Consider the following 24,123-nt stretch of genomic DNA (forward strand, 5'->3'; position numbering starts at 1 on the left):
TGAACAGAAACACTCTGAACTCCTACATGCAGCTCAATAATGGAAATGTACAAAGCACGGGTTTCTGTAAAAATAAAGAACTTTCCATTCTGTGCTGTACAGTAATTTCGAATACAGACTTATTCTGTTGAATTGAATATACTCTTCAGAAGAGTTTATGAAATGTCTGTCAATTTTTGTTATTTCTTAGTATATGTTTACAGTGCTGTCTTCCATTTGAACCATTAGGCACACATTAGGCCATTGCCTTTCTCTAGTGACACGGTAGGATAAATTAATGCTTCCGTAGCTGACCCATTATGAATAAACTTTCACAAATTTTTTCCCTGATGTAGTTTCATTCTTTTAGCTTACTGACATGAGATTTTGGAAATAAAATAATTTTGGAAGAAGATCGCCCACTTCAAGTATTTCAAAAACGTTGTTTTTGTGTAAGTGGACACTAGACACTTAGTCTCCTGAAATTTGTGCTGAAAGTAGCAAAGGGAGACAATTTAATGCTGAACGCTGTTCAGATAATGGCAAACAGTTGCACCACATTGTTGTGTTATATCATCAATGAAAAAGCTGATTCCCTTCGTTAGAGAGGAATTCATTACAGAAGAATTCAGAATGTATCCCTGGCTTCCTTTGCTGTTCTCCAAACTCTAAAGCTGTTATCTGAGGTTCTTTTGATACAGTGATAAGGTATTTCTTAGGTAAGGCTAAGGTAGCATACACACACATTTGCAGAAGAAATAGCTTCTGCTTACTTTAAGAGTGTATTAGTATTCTTTAAGATTCACAGTTGTTTCTTTGAGAGGATAGGCATTCTCTGTCTGCTACACTGGAGTCCATAGTTTCAAAAAGTTGTACTTGATGAAGAAATGAAGTGATAGCTTCTCTGCTAATTAATGTGTAAAGGCAAGTATGACTTAATGATACTGTCAATGATAACAATTCACTTCAGTGCCAGGGAAGTAAGTACTGCAAAGACGGGATGCACATAGAAAACACATCTTGAAGAACACCAGTGAGTTAAAGGGGAGTTATTTTCTAACAATGGGATTTAGCGAGAATTCCTTTAAGTCAACAGTAGAATTTATATTGACTTCAACGGACTTAAAATCAGACCTAATTAATGTGCTAGGTAAATAGGAGATTTATAAGGTGTTGATCACAAGTGGTGTTCCCCAGGGCTCAGTATTGGGACCAGTTCTCTTTAATGTCTTTATCAATGATCTGGACGAGGGGATCCAAGTGTACCCTCCGTAAGTTTGCAGACGACACCAAGTTGTGTGGGAGCATCGACCTGCTTGAGGGTACAAAGGCTTTGCAGAGGGATCTGGACAGGCTGGATTGATGGGCCGAGGCCAGTGGTGTGAGGTTCAACAAGGGCAAGTGCCGGGTCCTGCACTTGGGTCACAACAACCCCATGTAGCGCTACAGGCTTGGGGAAGAGTGGCTGGAGAGCTGCCTGGCAGAAAAGGACCTGGGGGTGTTGGTCGGCAGCCGGCTGAATATGAGCCAGCAGTGTGCCCAGGTGGCCAAGAAGGCCAATAGCATTCTGGCTTGTATCAGGAATAGTGTGGCCAGCAAGGCTAGGGAAGTGATCATCCCCCTGTACTCAGCACTGGTGAGGCCCCAGCTCGAATACTGTGTCCAGTTTTGGACTGCTCACAAGAAGGACATTAAGGTGCTGGAGTGTGACCAAAGAAGGGCAACTAAGCTGGTGAAGGGTCTGGAGCACAAGTCTTATGAGGAGCGGCTGAGGGAACTGCCGTTTTTTAGCCATGGAGAAAAGGAGGCTGAGGGGAGACCTTATCACTCTCTACAGCTATCTGAAAAGGAGGTTATCGGAAGGTGGGGGTCAGTGTCTTCTCCCGAGTAATTGACGATAGGACAAGAGGAAATGGCCTCAAGCGCACCAGGGGAGGTTTAGGTTGGATAGTAGGAAAAATTTCTTCACCAAAAGGGTTGTCAAGCATTTTAACAGCCTACCCATAGAAGTGGTTGAGTCACCATCTGTGTAGGTATTTAAAAGACATGTAGATATGGTGCTCAGGGACACGGTTTAGTGGTAACTTGGCAGTGTTAGGTTAATGGTTGGACTTAAAGGTCTCTTCCAATCAAAACAATTCTGTGAATTTGTGTTATTATCCTAAACATCACTGACAAGAAGCATTAGATTAAATGCCATTTCTTACGGTATAGACATTAGTTCTGGTTTTTCATTAAGTTTTGATAAATAAGGTGGTGTACTTCATCACTTATAACACTTTTCTCTAAGTTGTCTAACAGTCTTACATTTTTTGTCAGTGGGACTGGAATGGGGGAAGGGGAAGAGAGACACGGATGTTTCAGTTATTTTTACTCCAGTTGTATAGTTCTTTAATTTTTTGCTACCCGGGAATTTTTGTACAGACTGGAGAAACACTGTAAAAGGGAATAGTTTGTAGGAGGTTTTAGAATCTGAAAATATACTCAGATTAACGTGTGCTATGGATGACATGATTGCATCAGTAGCTATTACAGAAATAACATTACCAAATATTTGAACATAGTAATGAACAAAAATAAGCTAGTCCAGATAAAGTGGTTGTCTTCAAAAACTGACAGAAAATTCTGAAACCTCTCAATATTGTGTTCATAACAGTGTATCTTTCCCAAACTTAAGAGTGTAAAAATACAAAAAAGCTATTGCTCAAATGGAAAGACAGTATGCAAGCAAATGAGATACACATTTCATTCTAAGACTTGATACTCCTTCTGTGTCATTGAAAGAATAAATAAATTTTTTTTTGACAGATTGTACCTTCAAACCAGCAACATAAAACAGATGAAAATGGTAGGGCTAACCTGGGAGTTATTAGTATTCATGCGCCTAGGTAAGTAGTGAAAACTATGTGGAAAAAAACTTGAATTCTGAAATGTCGCTTGCTAGATCTATTTAAGCTGCGCATTTCATAAAATACATACCAAGAATTAATCTAGAGCTGAGGTCAGACATTTATTATTTATATGCCAATGGAAGGCCAGATAGTGAGCTTTCAGAAATGAAGTGCTTAGCTGAAAAAAAAATTCAATAGCTGCTTCTTTTGGTCTTCTGAGAAGTTGCTGCTCTAATTTTCTGAATCTTGTTTTTTCCAGTCATGGTAAAACACAGCTTATAATTGTCAACCTGTTCCTAGTGCAGATGCTGTCATAAACCACTTAAAATGTTTGAAATGTACAGGCTTTGGGTGACCAGTTCTAGACACTGTGCTTTCAAAGTAGAAACACATTTTGGGAGTGTTGAAACTCCACTTCTCTGTGTGCTAACCGTTGTTTTAAAGGATTAAGTAGAGCAGCCAAAAGGATTTTAAATATATATGTATTTATTTTTTCTTATTTGCCATAGAACTAATGAAGTCTCATTTCCTGCAGATGTGTGCTGTGGCTCCTGCTTCTTCATGTCAGTCACCCTGGCTCCCCTTACACTCATATGTCCCATCTGACTTTTCAAAGTCTGACTTTCTCACTTTTTCATCTGACTTTTCATTATTTCAATATCCTCCTCATGTTCACAGTTCTGCAACCCACTACTTGTATCCCTGAGCTTTTCTTGACAGGACTAGGTTGGCTTTAGGTAGCTTAGAAGCTAGCAATAAGTGCTTGTTCTTAAACTTCTGAAATATTTCATGGCAGTTAATATTTTTGCATTCATATCTGCAGGATTTGACCCATAATATTATTTTGCGTTTGGTAGAAAATCTATTTTAAATGCTATTGATGGTGTTTAGTGTGTAATGCCTGCATCTTGGTAGAAGGAGGATGAATAGTAGTTATCAGTATATTACTGGAGGTTAGAAACAGGTGTGCTCAGTGGTAACATCATGTGTGTCATTCCATAATCAAAACTCGCTGGGGAGTACAGCCTCTATTCGGTTAAATATTATTTTCCCAGTTCTGTTAAAAAAACCTTAAATTTCAAGTTTTTCATACTGTAAAAAAAAGAGTTATTCTATAGCAATGAAGTTGTTACATACTTGCAGTCCAGTTTGCTAGATGTGAGTTGTACGCAGATTCACTCTTTGGAAACTATCAAAGCACAATGCTCCTTAGACAGCATTTTAAGTAGCTGTGTTTGCATTCCACCTTATTGTCTTCTGCAACTTAAAGCTGTAGTTGCTAGTGTCTTACAGACAGACAATGAAACGTGATCAAGCTAATGAATATTAAAGGAAAATTAATAAGCTAATAACAGTTTTTATAATTTCTGTATATTTCAGGGGAGAGCACACTTTACAGCTTAAAGCCTCATACAACAAGACCACATTAGATTGTCCTATAATCACATTCAATGTCCTGCCCGATCCTGAGAAACCTGTCCGCTTGAATGTTAAATATGACAAAAATCCTTCTTTTCCAGCAGGAGGTACCTTCACCGGTAAGTTATAAGGATTCTTTGGTGGAAACCAATCACTCCAGAGCTTTCTAAACATATGAAAAACTATTTTGATGATTCACCTGATATATTTTCTTACTTTTTTTTTGATCTGTTTTGTCTCAGTTCTTTGTAACCGCCATATCTGAGATGCCTCTGTAACACGTGGAGAGAAAAGATACTTCATCTTTGGAAAGCATTTCAAAAGACCACTTATTTATTTGTTCCAAATTATTGGCTTTGTCTATAAATGGTAAAACTATGGAATCTCTTTTTTGTCCCTGATGAAATACCATATTTCAGTTTTTGATCTTCCCAAAAGATGATCTGACCTAGTTCATGCATGCTTTCCCTCATCTCATTTTCTGTGGAATAGTAACAAAGGAGATAGCTGTGAAATTATAGACCACCTGTGAGCCAAGAGGAACTAAAAAGTGATCAGAAGTACACCAGGGCCAGTACAAAATATTCTTTTCTCTTGCCGTATTCGTTCACAAAAGGATGATCTTTGCTTTCTAACTAAGGCTGCTGAGTCATAAAAGGGAAAAAAAACCCCCACATCTCATGTTTTATATCCCAGTAGTATTCCCAATAAGCAAAACAGATAAAGAACAAGTTATGGCAATGAGGAAACATCTTTTGCTAAAAGCAAAACAGAATTTGAAACCTCTGGTTTTTGCTGTAAGGAAACTTTGGCAGGAATAAGGGACTTATTCTAACTAATTCCATGAATTCAGGAAATAAGTCTTCTTTACGATAACCATGGGAGATATGGTTCTTGAATTTGTCAGTGAAGTTTGCAAATTTACTAGCTCTTCTTCCCAAAAAAATTTGTCTTCAATTTGCAGTAACACCATTTGCACTACGGAACCATGACACAAAGATATTGTTTAGAAAGCTGAAGTTCTGTCTAAATAAGTTAAATAGAAAGCTAGTAGTAATGTATTACGTAATTACGTAATACCATAATAAGGAAGGCAAAATAATACTTCAGTAACAATTTATAGAAATTAAAAAACAAAAAACATTTGAGACTTGGGAAGCGTGCTGTATTTTGTCAGTGGTACCTGTGAAGGAGAGTAAAGTAGCTTCCAAACTAATTTTATTTCCCATTTGATCTCATCCTTGTTTTTTTTTTTTAAAAAAAAAGTTTAAAAATCACATTTGAATCTTCAGTAGATGACTTTTAGACCTATTTGATGAAGTAAATACTAACAAATTTCCTATACTGAGTAGTACTCACTTAAGAACTATAAATTAATTAAGGCATGAAATTGCTAAGTTACTAACTCTGATGTGCTAATCCTATTTAATTTGGCCTTTGTTTGAAAGGAGTAAATTAAGGTGGCAAATCTGATGTAGTTTTCAAAAAGTTTCAGGAGAGGTCAGGGAAGCTTTTGATCAGTAGGTGTGTTTTCGGTACTGGGCAGTTGTTGGAAGGTATATAAAGAATATCATTAAGTTGGTACATGGATGAATGTAGAAATGGGAGCAGGCTGGGAACTACGCGACTTCTGTACAGGAAGGTGGTGTCTTTCAAAAGTGTTTGAAGGAGTGGACAACTGTGTGAATGTGAGTGATCCTGCTGATATAGAGTACTTGGCTTCTTAGAGAGCTTTCAGCAAGTTCCTTAACCAAAGACTCTTAAAGTAGGCTGTTACAGGACACTGTCTTTCCTATATTTCAGTTTTTCCCATGCCTTTAGGTTGACTTAACACGCAAAAAGTTGTCTATCTAAGGAGAGTTTTCAGTTCTGTTGCTGTTTCAGTTTTATTTCAGCGCAAGCATCTGATTTTTTTCCCCACCTATTCTCTGTACTCCTTTGTAAATACTTCCAGATTCCCAGATGATAAAAACCTCTCAAAGTTGACAAAACCAGAAAATCTGCTTCATACAAATCCATTTGTTGTATCTCAAGCCTGTGTGAAGTACCTGCAACATGTATTCAAAATTTAGAATAAAAAGGATTTATTTATAGTACTAGGAGTTGAGAAGCAGAATAACTCCCACAAATATGAGGTCTGTGGTATGGGGGCTTGTTTTTTGACCAAAGAAGGTTCATGTTCTAAGATAGCAATTATACCGTGATAACTTGATAAGCTAAAATTTTTATGGAAAGAGAGTTTTTGTTCTTTAAAATACTCCGTACAGTGTTATGAACTTGACTAAATTCACAAGGTATTTTAGTTTTCCCTGGAAGCAGCATACTATAGAATCAGAATCACAAAGTGGTTTGAATCAGAAAGGACCTTTAGATCCTTAAAGTGCAAAATTCAGTTCTACGTGAGCAGTGCAGCTTCAGTTACATGCATGAAATCCACCTGTAACCATAGCATCAAAGTGCTTACTTCAACTAGAAGAAGGGTAGCTTTATTCTCATTTGGATTCCATTTCCTTCGGACCACTAAACTTTCAATGGAATATATAGGAAAAGCTGAATGTTTCAGATTGGGATATAAAATGGCAAGTATTTTGGCTGCAGGACCAGTCAACAGCAAATGGAGGAGTGAAACATGTCCCTATCTCCTACTTCTAACAGATTTAAGTACATTATATTAGTCTATAAGAAATAGCCAAAATAGCCAAACTCAGCTTCAGATTCATACTCTGAGTCCTTTTTTTTATTACAGTGTGGCTAATAGATAAGGAAAATGGTAGGGGTGTTGGTACAGTCTCTTTCCCACTACTGCAGCTTTCCATTAGTTCAATGGCTAAAGCACTTGTGAAGGAAGAGGGAGATGTGGATTTCCTGTCCTTGAAGGAAGAATCAGCTTCTTAACTAGCTAATGATTGTTCTTCCCTGAGAGCAAGAAGCAGCCTGGCTTGCCATTTTGTTAAGAATGATAACCTGGGAAATTCGAGGGTATTTTTGAAGCAGTCGTTGGATAAAGTAGATGTGTTTTTTTTCTAAGGATTGTTACCTAGTCTGATTACAGGAGGAAGAGAAGGTTTTCCGTATCCAGTTTTAAATTTTTTGTTGTTTGGGTTCTGTTTGGAATGCGGGTTTTGTGTGGTTTTCCTTTAGGTATGAGGGAGACACAGAAATTCCTGGAGTTTGGACTTGGTAATTGTGAATAAAAATAATCTTGAGAAAATGTTGTCTTTCATTCTATAGATTTTATGGTTAGTGTTCTTTCTGAAGATGACAACGTTATTAAAAATATTAATCCAGCACGGATTTCCATGAAAATGTGGGAAGGACAGAGCAGCGGAACTGGGATACCAGTTGATGTAAGTTATCAAAATGCATTTTCAAAATGGGTTTCAAAATGCCAGCATAGGAAAAACATATTAGCTTTAGAAACTTTCCTTCACTTAACTTGGAACAATATCCTGTTCTATTTTTTAAGTAACAAGTATTACATATCAATCATATTTGCTTGTCAATATCTGTCCTGTTACAAGGTGTCAGACTGTTCAAATGTCAAGCTTATAGTAAGGACAAAAATGTTACTGCTCTGCAGAAGCTAACTAATAAATAGCAGGGACGCTATTAAAAGTTGCCACCCTGAAATTTGCAAAGAAAAGACTTGGAGAATTAAGAATAAATTATCGGTTATCTCATTGAATTACTGTATGCTGTCAGCACTGCAAATCATTAAGACTTGATAGCAAATTACAAGTAAGGTACTTTAACTTTCAATATATTGTATTCAATTTTTTACATCTGTCCTTTCAGGTTACAACATTTAGCTGTAGTAAAGTGAAGGATGACAAAGAAGATGGCTTCTTTTACTTCAGGTATAGGAGCATTTGTTTTATAATTACTGATGCAACTTACTGGACAATATATGTAATTTGAAATAGAAACAAGAGTTTTAGATTTTGATAATAACAATCTGTTACAGATTTAATATGATACAGTGCTACAAAATGGTAAAAGATAATAGCAAGATGCAATGAACATGAGGATTGAATTCTTCCTTAGATTCATTTTATATTTGTTGAGCCTGAAAGCAGAGAAGAAGGGAGACTAGGATAATGTATTAGAATACATGATGAGAAATGCTAGCAACGAAGGGACCACAGCATCTGCTTGTCACTTGGCTAGTAACATTCCTTAAGTCTTTTCAATGTTATGTTCAACTGCTGTAGAATTGCAGGCTGGACAAAGTGAACTTAACTCTGATTTAATACCTTTTGTAGCTGTATCTTAACCCTGAACCGTGACCTTGTCCCTGTCGGTTTAGTGCTCTTTCCTTGGGTTACTTATTCAGAGATGGTGTCTTCAGCAGAACTAGAGCTCATTATAAGCTGGTGCCCGGCAGCCACATCCTTCAGACTTCCACCAAGTATGAGGTGCATTTCTGTGACCTTGTTCTTTCTGAGAAGCTCTCAGTTGTAGGTGTAGTTAAAACATAAGAACTCCCTGAAAAGTTATCAAAACAAGGCATTCTGCGTCATGTATTTGTACGTCCAGAAAAAGAAAACTGGAATGAATGTGCCAGTGTGTAGTCATGCTAATAAATGTTCTCCTGTGAAAAGCACTATGGTCATCGGCGTGATATAAACTAACCTATATAGAGTTGAATATGGAATTATTAAAATCTTGACATTAGTACCTGTAGTATTAGTTGTTCACAAATGTCTAGAAATAAAACTCCCCACCTTTTTGAAAAATTTGAAAGAACAGCCAGTAGGCAGAGACTACCCATTAGCAGCCCTTGTAGGAAAGTACATACTAGTCATTGCTGCCTGTCTCTGTGCCAGCACTCTCTGCCACCTGGCTTCTCCCAGGTTTCCCTGTCCTTGGCAGTCACGGATGGTTTTCATCTATTTAACACCAATCAGTAACATGGATACCATTACGCAGTCTTACGGTTTTCATAACAATTGTGCAATTTCTTCTTTTTCTAAAGCATATGTCTAGTTAGATGGCGTTCAGCCGTGAGATCCTTAGCGGATTATTTACCACTCAGATTTTTTTTAATGCATCCTGACAAGGCAGATGCGACTTTCAATCTTAACCTAGATAAAATGCAGAAAAGAGGTAGAATTGTTTCTTCTCTGCATGAAATACAAAAAGGAAAGGTCATGGCCTATTCTAGAAATAGGTAAAGCTTTGGGATTTTGTTTTTCACAAGTTAAGCGTTCCAAGGAATCTTGCATCTTACTCCTTCCCAAACAAAATAAGAGGAAACAGATTGCTTAATGTTACTAACAAAATAGATAAAATGCTTTATGTTGAAAACAAAAATCTCATTAACCAATTAACCAAGTGTGCCACAAGTCATCCTCTTGGAGTAACATCTGAATCTTGGTTAGAGACTGTTTGCGTCTTCTCAAAAGTTTCTGAGCCTTCAGAAGTCACTGCCATCCCTTGTTAAACACTGCAGCAGTCTTCTGGATGCTGTGTGGCCATCCTTGCTAGGTGAAGTTCTGTTTATAGCAGCAGAAGTGCAGGCGTCCGTCTTCCTTTTGTGTTTTGATGGTAGGGCTTCTTTGCCAGTAGTCTGCACTCTGTAAGCTGTAAGGTAGAATGAAAACTCTTGGACATCGGTCCAAGTTACCCAACTTTGCACACTTTCTGAAGAGGAGGAGGAATTGGCTACCCAGATTTCATGTAAATTCAAGCCAAAGATCTCAACCTCTCTATGCTCTCTTCCAGAAGCTTTATGAAAATTCATAGAATGGAAAGTGAAATGAGGTAGACTTGTAGATTTCTGAATAATAGGGCCACAACAAACTTCCTGTCGGCTAGTAGAGACAAACTCTTGGAGGAGACTTTCCTCATCCAAGCTTCCAAAAGCCTTATTCTAGTTCTTGGGAAACTTTCATGGTATTCTTGCTGAAGGAGGAGTAGTATGAGGAGTACTAAAATATGTCATGCCTTAACAGGACTCTCTAAAGTTTGGAGTACTACTCAGAATTTGAATTGCTTGCATACTTAACATACTTGTCACTTCAATATTGACTCGCTTTTGTTTGGGTTTTGTTTTTCATTCATTTAGGGATAAAGTTGTTCCTGAGAGAGTGGGCACTTACAGCATCCAGTTCACCTTTGCAATGGATAAGACAAATATGCTCAACAGTGACCAGGTTTGAATCTATAATTAATTACATGTAGCCAGGAACGTGTAATACAGAATCATCTGGGAGAAATATTATGTTGTAGATTCAGAATGCAAATACTTTCACGTGCAAGCTTTGCAAAAATTATTTTTTTTATTTTTGATAGTTTCTGATTTCAAACTGTTGATGATCCAAATATGTTTTCATTGGCTTTTATAACTAAGCAGAATTTTGTGGAATAACAGAGCTGCATAATTTGCAACCTAGTAGAACTGTTTTATGGTCATGCTAATTTATTTCAAGATTGTCAGTAAATTTCATGTGCATTTGTTTCAATATTTTTTGAGCAACCCATGTGTTCAGGTGAATTGCGGTGAATTATATCAGTCTTTATTTTATTTTGTTTTATTTTATTCTTCCTCCTTTTTCTGCTAGATTATAGTTGAAGTTGTACCTAATGACCCTGTACGCTTGTTACCTGATCCTTTACCAGCTACTCCAGCAGTTTCCAATGTTCGAACTCTTACTAGCCGTACACTGGTCAAGGATTTATACCTCCATGTAATGGTAACTATACTTTAATACAAAATCATAATTAGGCAAATATATAAAACCGCTAAAAATATGTTGAATTTTGCTGTAAGGCATTGCTGCTATCTCTTTGCAGATTAACTTCACAAGAAAAATGGAAATCAGTGATTTCCAGTATATGACAGGTGCATCTTATTTTATTTACATACAGACGCCCAAAACTAAAAAATACAATCCTTGCTGTCAGGCACGTCAATTGAAACCCATTTCTCGTTGCCACAGGAAAAAAATGTTTCAAGAATAGATTTAGTGGGAAAACACTTAGATATACAGCAGATGTTTCTCTCTGTGTTTTTTCTTCCAGGAGACAGTTTCTCTTAGAAATCTTGTATTACAAAAAATAAGGTTTCCTGAACTTTGAACGTTCACAGGGATACAGGGAGGTCACTTAGCAGTTAGCACCATAGGCAAAACAGACTCCAACTTGTGGAAAACTAATTTAATTTATCACCACTTAAAATAGATTTGAGTGGTGAGAAACAAAGACAAAAAAAGTAAAGCAACACCCTCTGCCGTGCCCTTTCCCAGGCTGAGCTTTGGTCCGGGCTCCTCTACTTCTCCCCAGGTGGCATAGGGGGATGGGGAATGGGGATCATGGTCAGTCCATAGCAGCTCCTCTGTGCCGCTCCTTCTTCCTCACAGATTCCCTGCTCTCGTGTGGGTCCTTCCGTGGGCTGCAGTCCTTCATGAGCTGTCTCCACCGGCCGTAGTCCTTCAGGAAATAGCCATCGGCTGTGGCCTGGTCTCCCCGCGGGCTGCAGGGGACTCTCTGCTCTGGCACCTGGAGTGCTTCCCCCCGCCCTTCTTCTCTCACCTTGGTGTTCCCTCTGCTGTTCCTGTTTTTTTCTTCCCTTTTTCCTCTGCCTGTGCATTTTTGCCCTGTCTTAAACGTATTTTCCCCAAGGAACCACCATTTCGGGGCTGAGGGGCCCAGCCGTGCCCTGCGGTGGGTCGGTTGGAGCTGGCTGGCACCGGCCGTGTCCGGCATGGGGCAGCCCCGGCCTCTCCTCAGAGGCCCTTGCCCCCGCCACTGCCAGCACTTTGCCACGCAAACCCAATGCAGTATATAAATGGATTACTTATTTCGTTTCATGTTCCAAACTAACTGGGTTTTTGTCTTTTTTACTTACAGGATGAATACAACAACCACACTGGAATTGATCTAGTTGGCAGAATAATAGCAAAAATTAAGAGCCCCAATGAAGATGAAGATATAGAGATCCCGCAGTTTGAGGGGAAAGTCAGTACAATTGAGTTTCCGTTCGACAAAGGATCATCTGAAATTGTAAGTGTTCCTAAAGTACACAGTTAACTCCATGAGCAACAGATCTATTAAGGCCAATTTTCTACAGTTTCAAAGTCGATCTTGCACCTCGTTGTGTTTTGTGGAGGGTTAGTGTGTATTGTAGCCTTCCCTTACTGATGAGTAGAAGAATTATTTCTTCTGTCTTTGGTTGCTGATTTTCAAAAAACCCGAAGGAAAGACATTCTTTAAACTGGTTATTCTTGCCAAGCGAGGGAAGTTTATGACTACATTCCGAAACACAGTTAGGGACTGGGACGTACAGGGGAATCCAGGATAAGTCTTTTCCTCATTTGAATTTCACATGTAAATAACACTTCACTAATCAGCAGTTAAACCATTAATATTAGCAGTATTTTACAATTTTATTTATAAAATAAAAACTATGCTATCTGACTGTAATATCTTAAGATCATTTAGTCTGACCTCTTCATATATATGTAATTAAATTTTAACAGGTTCTCTTTACATTTTGTCACATTAACTGGGCTTACGTATACTTTGCGTAAAGGCATTCTATCCTCATTTGAAGAATTAAATAAAACTACCACTTCTCTTTACGCTTTATTTCAGTTATTAGTGCCCTTGACTGTTAAAAATGCTTGCCTTATTTCAGTTTGAAGCTCTGGCTGTAGCATCATGCATACCTTTAAAAGTACTGTATATTGTAGTCACATCATCACAATCACTTTGTCTTCAGCAAATACAGATTGAATTTTCAAAACCTATGAGTTCCAGTTGTAACAGTTGTTACAAAGTATAATATAAAAGACACAAGTTAAAACCTGCACAAACCCAGAAACTGCTCAAAACACACCAAAACACTCCCAGCTGAGTGTAGAGCGACACATTTGTTCTGAGTGGAATGGTCACAATATCACAATATCTCTCTTAAAGCCTACAGAGAACTTCATTCAATAGGACTACTCATGTGGTGAAATAGGTGTGTATATATAGGCATTTTTTTAAAGTTGCTGAAGTGTTATATAAGAACTACAGAGCAAAAGTATACCCCTACTTCCTTTGGTTCCTGTGGTTGTCACATGTTTTACTAGCCTGAAATCTATGGAAATCTTCAAACAGTTAGAAGGTGTACTGAAGGAGGATCTAACTTTTTAAAGAAATTTTCTCAGCCACCTTTTCTACCTCGTTCATTGGAAGCAGCTTCCCAGCAGACCAGCATCAGTGTGTGGCAGGTGGAGGCAGACACTGCCTTAGCAACAAATACAAAATCTCCCAATACATCTTGGAAATCACTAGAATAAAACCCCAGCAGAATGACTAAAATCTACAGATCCTACATACAAACTTGTTCATAATATATTATATTCAGTACATCAACTGCTTTTATGAAACTACATAGATGAAACTTAATGACACAGCATAAATAATTGTCGGGCAAGTGGGGTGGGAAAAAAGTACAGATAAAAGGTCAGCTATAACCACTGGTCTAATGAAATAGCGCTTGTCTCCACAAATCTTGCATTTACACCTGTGGTAGAAATTTGAACAGATGTTTAAAAATTCATACTGTTGAGGGGAGTAATAACCCCATAGAGTGGACTCTGACAGTTCAGATAAAATTATTGAATAATTTCTCAGACTCCTCACCAGTGCAGAAGTAACAATTTTTTCATCTCCATGTGCTAGTAACCTGCTGTTGAGCTGTTGTGACCTTATAATACTCCAGTCTTGCTTCAGTGACTAAGCTAACAACCTGTGTAATGGGGGAACATGATTTGGGGTTTTCTTGTTTGGTTTGTTTTGGATTATTATTTTTTTGTTAAGCAAATGCTTTTTCTTTCTACTTGTATATTCCTGGTTTGTTGGGCGGCAGGGTGGGGTTGCATTCTTTTGCTTTCTCGTTAGTGTGAACTAGTGAGATACTACTGCTTTTGACAGTATCTTGTGTTCCTTAGTCTTCCTTAGGGAGTAATTTCATTTCAGTGAATCCCATATCTCTTCCCCTCTTTGGGCAGTTTTCAGTTGTCTAGTTTATACTGAGTTCTCTGACTTTAGACAACTGACAAAACTCATGTGGAAAGGATTTGTTGGTTGTGATACAAGGTACTTTTCATATGACTCCCTAATGGGAAGGGGACACACTAGTATATTTTTCAAATACCTTGAAATTGTTCCATCTTGTTTGTAAATATAATCATGTGCAATTAGCATCAATGTAATGAAACATAGATAATCTGATGTGTTTACCCTTACACTGATGTTCAGGAATACTAAACTTGTTTAATGAAGGAAAATGTTCACATTTTTATTAGTGTAAATTTTCTAAGGAAAAGATATTTCCACTGCAGACTTCTGATTAAATATGTAGCTGCAATATCTTTGAAAGCCATGAAGACTATCTTTGAAGATTATATATCTATCTCTTCTTTTAGGCCGCAACCACCTCTCTCTTGATTTGGCCAGTTGAGTAGCAATTTCTACATGTTAAAGGTGGAAACAGTATGAGTTTTATTATTAGCATTATTCATTTTATGCATGATACCTTTCCCAAAGTAACAGCACATTTAGATATTACCTATACTAATTTTATTTCTGTTTACCATTCTTTATGGTTTTATATTATTTCCTGTGTGTGTAAAGAAAGGTGAAGGATTTAGTTTGTCTTTTCCATAAGGAATTGATAAGAAATGGGATGTTCTTGTAAGTGTTTGGATATATATTGTTCATTCATTTGGGACCTGCTGTCTACTTCCATGGTAACAGCAGTAACTTTAACTCAGCACTGGGAATAGTTTGGTTTTCCTTCTTTGTGTTTATGCATTGAGTCTTTCTTTTTAATGTTGCATTTGCATTTGCTCACATGCTGAATGAAGTATATCCAAGAAAATCTTGCTTATGGGGACAGTGCAGATAATATTTTTTTCTAAGCATATTTCTCTTAGATAAAATATATAGCCAGAAATAATAAGATTCTTTAAACAGGTAAAATGACAATCTTAATTCTTAAATAATGAAATAGTTACTGCTAAATTTTTGTGGTTTGCTGCTTTTTGTTAGGTATAAAAGGCATTTCCAAGCCAACGCTTAAAACTGTAGTAATATTGTATAGACATCGTGTGTTAGGTAACACTATAAGATTTAGTATTTGAAGAATGTTGATTTTATTTTGTGTGTTACCTCAAGTGTGAACATAAACTTATGTTTGTTTGTTTGTTTGTTTTATTAGAATCTAGTGCTGGCTGAAAACAGTCCTGGAAGAGATAGCACTGAATATATTCTTGTATTTGAGCCAGATCTGCCAGCTTTGAAAAAACCTTTGGAACCATACCGTCTGTCATTTATGTTTTACAATGGTATGTTTCGGTTATTCTCAAATGCTTGCTTTTTCTTAGAACCAGCTATTTTTAGATCCATAAAACTTTTTCACAACTGTGTAATAGCTTAATAGATGTTTGCTGTTGTTTAAACCAACTAAGTATGTTATCTTTATTTCTGTAGATTTCAAGAAGCAGCAACAGATGGCAACGCTTACAAAGGAGAGAGACCAATTATCTCAGTCCATAGGTGTTTACAGAAATTGGTTTGATACTACTAATCAGCTTGTAAATGAAATGAAATGTAAGTTCAATCAAATATAAAAATACATTTCCTGGGAATTAAACTTTTTTTCCTTTCATAATTTTGAGAATATAGAGAGGGGGGAGAAAAATTGGTATTGAAATCACGAGGTACAGTAAATAGGGGGGAGAGGAAGGGAGTATATCTTTGTATTAGCAGGGAAGCATCTAGTTACTTGGATGGACCTACCTAAAAAAGGTCTTGATTTGAGGTAGGATGTCGTGTGTCAAAATGGTCAAAAGGAGGAATAAAACATGGAAGTTGGTGGTCTGATTTTTTTTTTTTCCATGACTGCCTTTAACTCCTGTCTTTGCAATGGATGTGTGAATGCTCATTCATCTGCAAAGTCAACAGTTGCCTAAAAACAATTTCAGGGAATTAATTTCAGTTAATCCTTTTTCAATACGTTAGTCTTATATATTTTCAAAATGTTTCTTTCCCCACACATTTGACCCTATGTACATTATTCAAAAGTATCGTGTACCTATTCATTGTTTATCTCTATGTTCTTCAGCAAACGTTATCCTTTATACAGTCTGTTAAACAGCAGAGCAGTGTGAGCGCAGTTGTTTAGGGGAATGGGAGAGAGGAAGGAAACATTTTCTTTGCATTTTTTTTTTTAATCATCTTGTCTGTTGATCAGAAGGTTTCTTTTAATAGATGCATTTTGAATTTTTATTTTAAGTAGTCACTGAATGTAAATAAAGCACGCTGGAATTAGAAGATGCTGCTGTTTCTCTACAGGGCTATGTTTCTCTTACGTGCTTACTGCGTGTTTCTATTATGGATGCAAATTTCTGAATTCCAGTGTGAAACGCAAAAAGTTTTGTTTCATATTTGCAGGTTTTTGCAGAACTCTAGAGAGTAACTTAGAGCACAACATTTTCCTTTATGCTTAAATAGCATTTCCAAATAGAAAGCTATTTGAATAGAGAGAGTGGGAAGCAATTCACCTGTTTACTCGTTTGTTTTCAAAATTGCTTCAGTTCAGATATGAGACTTGAGGAAATGGAGTCCAGAAACTGGAAACTGTCATCCCATATAAGAGACAAAAGAGGGTAGTGTAAGCTACCACTGTTCCTTTCCTTCTTGTCATTTCACCTGCTGGAGAACCATTTGTAAAGATAATTGAGGATGAAAAGGAAAAAGAGCTTGCATTCTCAGACTGATCTAAGGATTAGCCCCATTGCTTCCTGAAGCTGAAAGAGATGGCAGCTGCTGAAATTGCTTAGAAGCTGGACAAATCAGAAGATCTTTGTGGACAAATCCTTATATTCTGTGCTGAAATCGAGAAGTAGATACCAACAGCTGTGGCTGGCATAATTCTGAAAAGTTGTAAGAAATTCTGTAAGAAATGTTCCATTGATTTCTAATATTTCCTTACTCTCTGTTGATTTTATTCTTTTCAGGTCAGGTTAAAGAAGCTGAAACAAGAGAAACTCACATGAAGAATGAACTGAAAAAACACCAAATTGAAATACCACAGACAAACAAAGTATGTCTTATTCCTTACTAAACTTCCTAGCATCTTAAAAATAAATCTAGCCTTAATATGAAATTGATAAAATTATATAACATTATTGAATCACAGTGGTATGTACACAAACACCTGTTACTGAAACCCTGAAAATTTAAACCATGAGGAAGATTTGTGGATCAATGCCAAACTTAAATTTATTTTTTTTTACTGTTCTGGTAGTGTGACTATCTCTTAAAGAAACTACTAGAGAAATAAGAAAAACTACTCTTTTCTATCTTGATCTTACCAGTTGCATTACTGGTACTGCTGGTTTTAATAATGGGCAGGCTGATCAGTGTACACTGGATGTATTCTGGCATAAGTAGACCAAAGGAAAACACTTATTTTCAGAGAATTAGAGAATTTCATAGGTTACTGCCAAAATTGATATAAAAGTAAGTTTGAAAGATTCAGGGCAATGTACCCCATTGCTAATTTCCCATAAAGATCCAATTATATTTTAAACATTTTAAAGAAAATTCTCAAACTGCAAACATTTTTTAAAAAAAATGTAAATTATCAGTTATCTTCAGATCAAATATGAACAAGTGTTACAGTCATTAATCACAAATCAGTAAAATTAAATTATACTCGTTCTGCAATCATGATACCCAAGTTCCCCAGGTGGCTAAATTTTGCTGGCCTGGACATACCCTTCTAAAGTGGTACCCTTTTGTACATTTGTCGTTGCCTTTTCCTACTGATTTAAACTTTCCTCAGTTTTGGATTTAATCAAGCTCTGGTAGCTCTTTGCGAAAAGGTCCCCGAAAGTCTTTAAAAAAAAAATAGTAGTAATTAAAAAGTTCATAGTCACAATTGCAGTGTGCCTGCTCTTGTGCTCCTCTGAGATTATATGCAGTGGTCCCCTATATATTAAGAGTCTGTTTCAGATTATTGAATGTTTTTTGTTAGGAACTTGATTGACAACAGGTAAAGTAACTGCTTCTGGAGCTCAGCCCAATGATATAACCTTGCTAACTTTAAATTTCAATTCTCAGCTTCAATATGTGGATTCTCTTATAAAACAAAAGAAGTTGGACCAAGAAAGAGTAATGAAACAGCCAAGGCGAACTTGTACCCTCCCAAACTATCCAAAAGGCAACCAGGATATTTTAGGCAAGGTGAGTTTTCTCTCAGAGAGCCTTCAAATGAGTTTTGTTGGTTCCAGGAAGTGGTAGTGATGAAAAATTAGCCAACTGAATATTCAAGTAATTTTTGAGGAGCGTTAAAAAGAAGATAGCATTCTTAACCCATCAGATGACCAGCTCTTCTAAGAGAGCCATCAACAGGGGAATTAGATATCTGATTGAAGTTGCAGGATGATTGTGATGAGTATGAAAAGGGGAGGTGGCTTTGGCTTCTATTTTGACTGTTGTAACTTCTGTGTTACAGATTGCACATTTAGCACAAATTGAGGATAACGAAGCAGCAAAAGTTATCTCTTGGCATTTGGCAAGCGACATGGACTGTGTAGTCACACTGACTACTGAAGCTGCTCGTTCTATTTTTGATGAAACACAAGGTCGACAACAGGTGTTACCCCTTGATTCTATTTACAAGAAGACACTCCCTGATTGGAACAGGTAGAGAAAGAACAATGAAACTTCTGCATTTGTATTACATACTTCAACATTTGGGGTTTTTTTTTCCTCTAATTTATTTTTTAAACTTTACTCTTATTAAAGATTCAAAGTATAAAATTTCTGGCTTCATAATTGTGGCAACAGTAAAGTCACTTGAATTGTTAGCTGAAATCATAGCCTTATATCTTTAATTGCTGTGTGTTCTTTATTTAATAGGAAGCTTCTATTAAAAATAAAAGAGTATTTGCCTTTTTTTTTGTTTATTTACTTCTACATGTTTTCTAGAGCAGGAACTTTTTTTTAATAATTCTAATGCTTCAAATCAAATTCTAACTTTTTAAAAAATCTGATTCTGGAGTACATTCCCTAAAATCATGTGTAGTAATAGAAATTCATTCTGCTGTTTTGGTTTCCTGGAAGATAAAGGAAAATATAATAATTCTGTGCCTGAAAGTAATTTGCTTATGAAGATGACTGCTGATATCATAAAGAATGCCTTTTAGAAAAGATGGGATGGGCAGATGTATTTATAATGTCCAAAATCTCAGTTTTTATAAAATACTGCATTGAAACTTTTCCATAAAAATAGTCATATGAATTTGTTGGATATATGTCTCATTACAAATTAGCTTTTCACCAAAGCATCTTTAATATAACTGGTATTTCAGATAATGTTGGGGTCATTTAGCACCTCATGTGGAAGTGTTAAGGTGCATTCAATTCAGTTTGAGATTTCTGACTAGATTGTCACAAGTAATAAGAAAATATGGACAAATTACTTTTTTCTCTTCCTTTTTTTCTCCCTCGCTCTCCTCTTTCTTTAACTAGGCCTTTACCTCACTTAAGAAATGGAAAAATCTGCTTCAGAGCTATTGGAAATCCTGTATTTGCCAGAGATCTGTTAACTTTTCCAGATAATGTAGAGCATTGTCAAACAGGTAAGTGATACAAAGACATTGTTCATAACTGCTTTCTTTTTAATAACTGAAATACACAAACATCACAAATCATAACCCATTCAGTAATTTTCACTAAGACATTTGCGAATACCAGTGTATATTCCTCATGAGGTCTGCTGGTAAAAAGAGGATGATGATACTAGTGTTAAATATTTGCAGATGACTGTTGTGAAAATTTAGCAATGACTGCTGTCCTCTGCTTGTTGTTGTATTTTTATATTCTCTACCATATGTAAGTTTGGGTTTTTATAAATTGCTGCAGCATTATCTTATTCCCAAGCTCACGTAAGCAGAAACTGAAAATCATGGTATTAGTTTTATATTTTCATGTTGCAGAAACTACTGCTTTTGTTAGGCTGTTTTTCCAGTCCTCATCGTCTCAAAAAAGTGTAGTGCATGGATTTATGTATACTCCGACTGAACTGTAGGCGACTATGTATGTTATGCTTAAATAGTTACAGTAAGAAGAAGCTTTCAGTTTTTATGGAGATCTCAGTTTAGGGAACCACCAACCTCCCGCTCTTTCTAACAATGTAGCAGTACCTACCTTCTCCTAAATTAAGTAGACCTACTCCTTGATATGGAGAGTTGGAATCTGTAATTAGTTCAGTAAGTTTTACATTTTACTTCACAACTTCTTAGTATTGAAATATTCCTCTCTACTGTTAATAAAGAACCAAATTTAGTCCAATCTATTTTCAGAAAGTTAGATACTGTCAGAGAATTTAACTATAAATTCTTCTTTGTGTCCCTTGGGGGAATTTAAAAACAAGATTGCTCGACATATCTCATGCAAGGCTACATCAAGTCAGGCTTTGTACAGAACAGTCTTTTATTAGCAGAAGAAAAGACTTAAACTCAATTGGATCATGAGCCTGTGAATGGTGTTTTTTTTTTTTCTTTGATAACCCATTGAATATTAAGAAACACTACAATTCAAAGAGGATATAAAAAAATGATCATTTATATAATTTCCTAAAGCTTGGGGTTTTATTATGTGTGTTTTCATAAATGTAAATGTAAGATATCAAGAGAGTGCTTTGGTGGAAAATAGTCAATTATGCCATAATACTAAATTTTTTTCTTTATGAATTCTTTGATGAAAACAGGAGATTGCATATTTATCCCAATCTCAGAATAAAATTTTGTTGAAAAAAGATAATGGACATGGTATTTCCCTTGCAGTTGTTTGAAAAGCTGTAATAATGATGCCTCAGAATTGATTTTTCAAAACTCAAATTATTTTGTTGTGGAGAAATTTCATGGTTCAAAAAATTACATTTTTCAGTGTTTGGGATGCTCTTGGGTGACACTATCATTATAGATAACTTGGATGCTGCCAACCATTACAGAAAAGAGGTATGTTTCAATTATTCTTGTGACTTTTTAAAACAAATATATTGCATACATATTTAATACAGTACAAACCTAGAATAATTGCTAAGATTAGTGCTGCATTAGTTATAAGTGTGCTTATTGTCTGTAAGCCTCAATGCACTTCACAGTGAATGAATTCATTGTTATTGGCACTGACAAAATTTACCTCCATTCAACAAATTCCATTATGCCAATGTTGTCATGAAGCATGGGACCGTGTTTTTAAGGACAAACATTTGTAGTTTTGCTACTAGTGTTAAATGCAAATTCTTCGGTACTTTCCTAGTCTGTGTATGTATAATAAAACAGTGAGTCTGAGGCACATGATAAAATTTCAAATACACTAAAATGACTAAGATCTTGATGTGAAACTTACTACACCTTTCTGTGGCCCATTTTATTTAGGTTTAGTGGGACACATTTTAGCAGATGAGTCTCTGAGAAAGTCTTGACACTGGGCACTTTCAGTCTAACAAGAATTGAAATAATGATTCAGCATAAGAATGTAGAACTGTACTTATGAAGCATTAAGCTCTTGGGGCTGGATATTCTTTTTTTTTTTTTTTTTTCCCTCTCCAGAAGTATAAGAAATTGTACTGCAGGGTGGTTCTTAAGAGAACAACAAGTTAACAAGGAACTTCTGGTGCCATCTAAGATTAGTTGCTTGTTTCATTCTTTCACAGTCAGTGCAGCACGGGTTTCGTGCTTTGGGCCTGACCAGATCTTCTACTTGGTGGTTCTGTTCCCTTTTTATTGACTACTGCTGGCTGGTAGCCTGGGAACAAGGACCGTCTTGAATGGTTCCAAAGAATGTCTCAGAAATATGGATAGAGTCATAGTAAAAAACAGATGATTGACATTAATGTTTTGATTTTCATCATGGGTTACAACCATCTCAGTGTTCATCAAGTGAACAAATAGCTACCACTTTTCAACTGTGAAGACTGTATGTGCTTCTTTCATCAAAAAGTATATATTTTTTTACTGCAAAATCAAACAGAAGAGACAGGAGAGTCGGATCTTGGTTGTTAATCAGTGTCAGGAGATAGACCGTCTGTGTCTGTTCAAGAAAAGGAGTTTGTATAGGTAGTCATTTCTCAAAATGAGATCTGGATCATTTCACTTGGTTACTCTGTCACCCCATTTGTTTCAGTCACCCACCCCAGGTAAATTTCATGAACTCTATGGAAGTTTTATTTAATACAATAATAAAAAAATTCTTGGATTTTAGATGCTTTAAATCCTGTGCATTTAAAAAAAAAAAGCTATCTTCACCAAATAATTGAATAAGTTCTCACATTTTTTATCAACACTAATATTTATTGCCATTACTTCATAGTATATGTTGATAATTAGCTTTTTCACAGTATAGATCCTAAATTCTGTCTCCAGACATCTGTTAAAATCTGAGGACCAAAAAAACCCCAAAATATAGTTTTCATAATTATCAGTGGTGCTGTTTAATTTTAATATATGTATTCTATTACTTGAAAGCAAAAGTCATAAGATGTAATTTCATAAATTATTTTCTTATTAGAGAACAAGCTGCATCATACTTCAAAGATACAAAGCTTCATAACAGCATTGCTGAAAACTTAGATTTATTTTTATTTTATTTTATTTTTTTTCCCATGGAGTTACTAATTTAGTATCACTTTTTGTACCTGTGTAGGTTGTTAAAATTACACATTGCCCTACTTTGCTGACGAGGGAAGGAGACAGGATTCGCAGCAATGGGAAATTTGGAGGCCTTCAGAATAAAGCTCCTCCAATGGACAAACTCAGAGGAATGGTATTTGGAGCACCCATGCCAAAACTTTACTCTACTTTCTCTGGACAGATAGGTGGGTTAATGAAGTCATGAAAACACAGAACTTCCAAAATTATATTGCATGCCTATGTTTGTTATTCTCTTATGCAATATAAAAAGGAAAACTTCAACTTAGCATAAAGTTATTTTTAAGAAATATGACCTGTACAATGTCCTATTTGAGAATATGCCTTGTCTTATAAAAGCTATAGCTGTTAAATTTCCTGAAGGAAAATATAATAATCATGAGGTATTCCCCATTTTTCTTAGCCTTATTAAAGAAAGAGCATAAGCAGTGGTAATCATTCAAACAGCAGGTATGAGAAGCTGACTGAATTCCAGCATCCTTGAAAAGCAGAAGTTTCAGGTCTTTCTCCTCCAGAAAAACCATACATCGATTTAGGATTTCTTACTGTGCAAGTAAACTCTATGAAGCAGTGGTTGAAAAATTCCTGTTCTCATCAGTCATGCTCGACATCTTCTATGTTATTTCCCTAACAAGAAGATACCTTGTATTTCTTGTGGGATCACTGATGTTTCATTATGTGCTTGGATTCTTTCTTTCAGAATAGAGATTATAAATGAAGTTAAAAGATGGCAGCCTCTGACACGTAACAGCTGACCTGACTGATTTTGTAAAACACTGAAAAGTCTTATTGACAAATAAGATTGTCCTTTCTTTTGAAAATTAAGTATTTGAGAACACAAAGTTTTTCTATGACGGTATTCCTAGAAATGTCCAGTGGAGAGGGGTGAGGAGAGAACGAGAGAGACAAAGCACATGTACCTATTAGAGTAGCCTTATGTATGAGCAAACTACTTAACGTAGACCAGTTGAGTGAGAAAAAAGACTAAAAAGATCTTTCCTAGGTATTTCAGTAAAAATATGTTACATGTAGGAAAAACACAGTAAGCCATTTCAACTGCAGACTGAAATATGCTGGGTTTAGCACACTTTATATTTGTCTATCAACACATTTTC

The 24,123-nt window shown here is 36.2% G+C and overlaps 1 protein-coding gene across 2 annotated transcripts in view; it reads left to right on the forward strand.

The window, feature by feature from the left end:
* The window catches only part of SMCHD1 (structural maintenance of chromosomes flexible hinge domain containing 1), an 85,370-nt gene that overhangs the window by 55,458 nt on the left and 5,789 nt on the right, over window positions 1-24,123 (forward strand). For both annotated transcript variants that reach the window (XM_054192680.1, XM_054192681.1), the window contains 15 exons: window positions 2,788-2,867; window positions 4,251-4,408; window positions 7,521-7,636; window positions 8,085-8,146; window positions 10,357-10,444; window positions 10,853-10,984; window positions 12,141-12,293; window positions 15,502-15,628; window positions 15,774-15,893; window positions 17,303-17,388; window positions 18,411-18,533; window positions 18,805-18,995; window positions 19,824-19,933; window positions 21,243-21,313; window positions 23,004-23,175. In XM_054192680.1, coding sequence (XP_054048655.1) covers window positions 2,788-2,867; window positions 4,251-4,408; window positions 7,521-7,636; window positions 8,085-8,146; window positions 10,357-10,444; window positions 10,853-10,984; window positions 12,141-12,293; window positions 15,502-15,628; window positions 15,774-15,893; window positions 17,303-17,388; window positions 18,411-18,533; window positions 18,805-18,995; window positions 19,824-19,933; window positions 21,243-21,313; window positions 23,004-23,175 — 1,789 coding nt within the window. The remainder of the gene's footprint in view (window positions 1-2,787; window positions 2,868-4,250; window positions 4,409-7,520; window positions 7,637-8,084; window positions 8,147-10,356; window positions 10,445-10,852; window positions 10,985-12,140; window positions 12,294-15,501; window positions 15,629-15,773; window positions 15,894-17,302; window positions 17,389-18,410; window positions 18,534-18,804; window positions 18,996-19,823; window positions 19,934-21,242; window positions 21,314-23,003; window positions 23,176-24,123) is intronic.

This window comes from Rissa tridactyla, chromosome 2 (assembly GCF_028500815.1).
Source record: "Rissa tridactyla isolate bRisTri1 chromosome 2, bRisTri1.patW.cur.20221130, whole genome shotgun sequence".
Classification (NCBI taxonomy): Eukaryota; Metazoa; Chordata; class Aves; order Charadriiformes; family Laridae; genus Rissa; species Rissa tridactyla.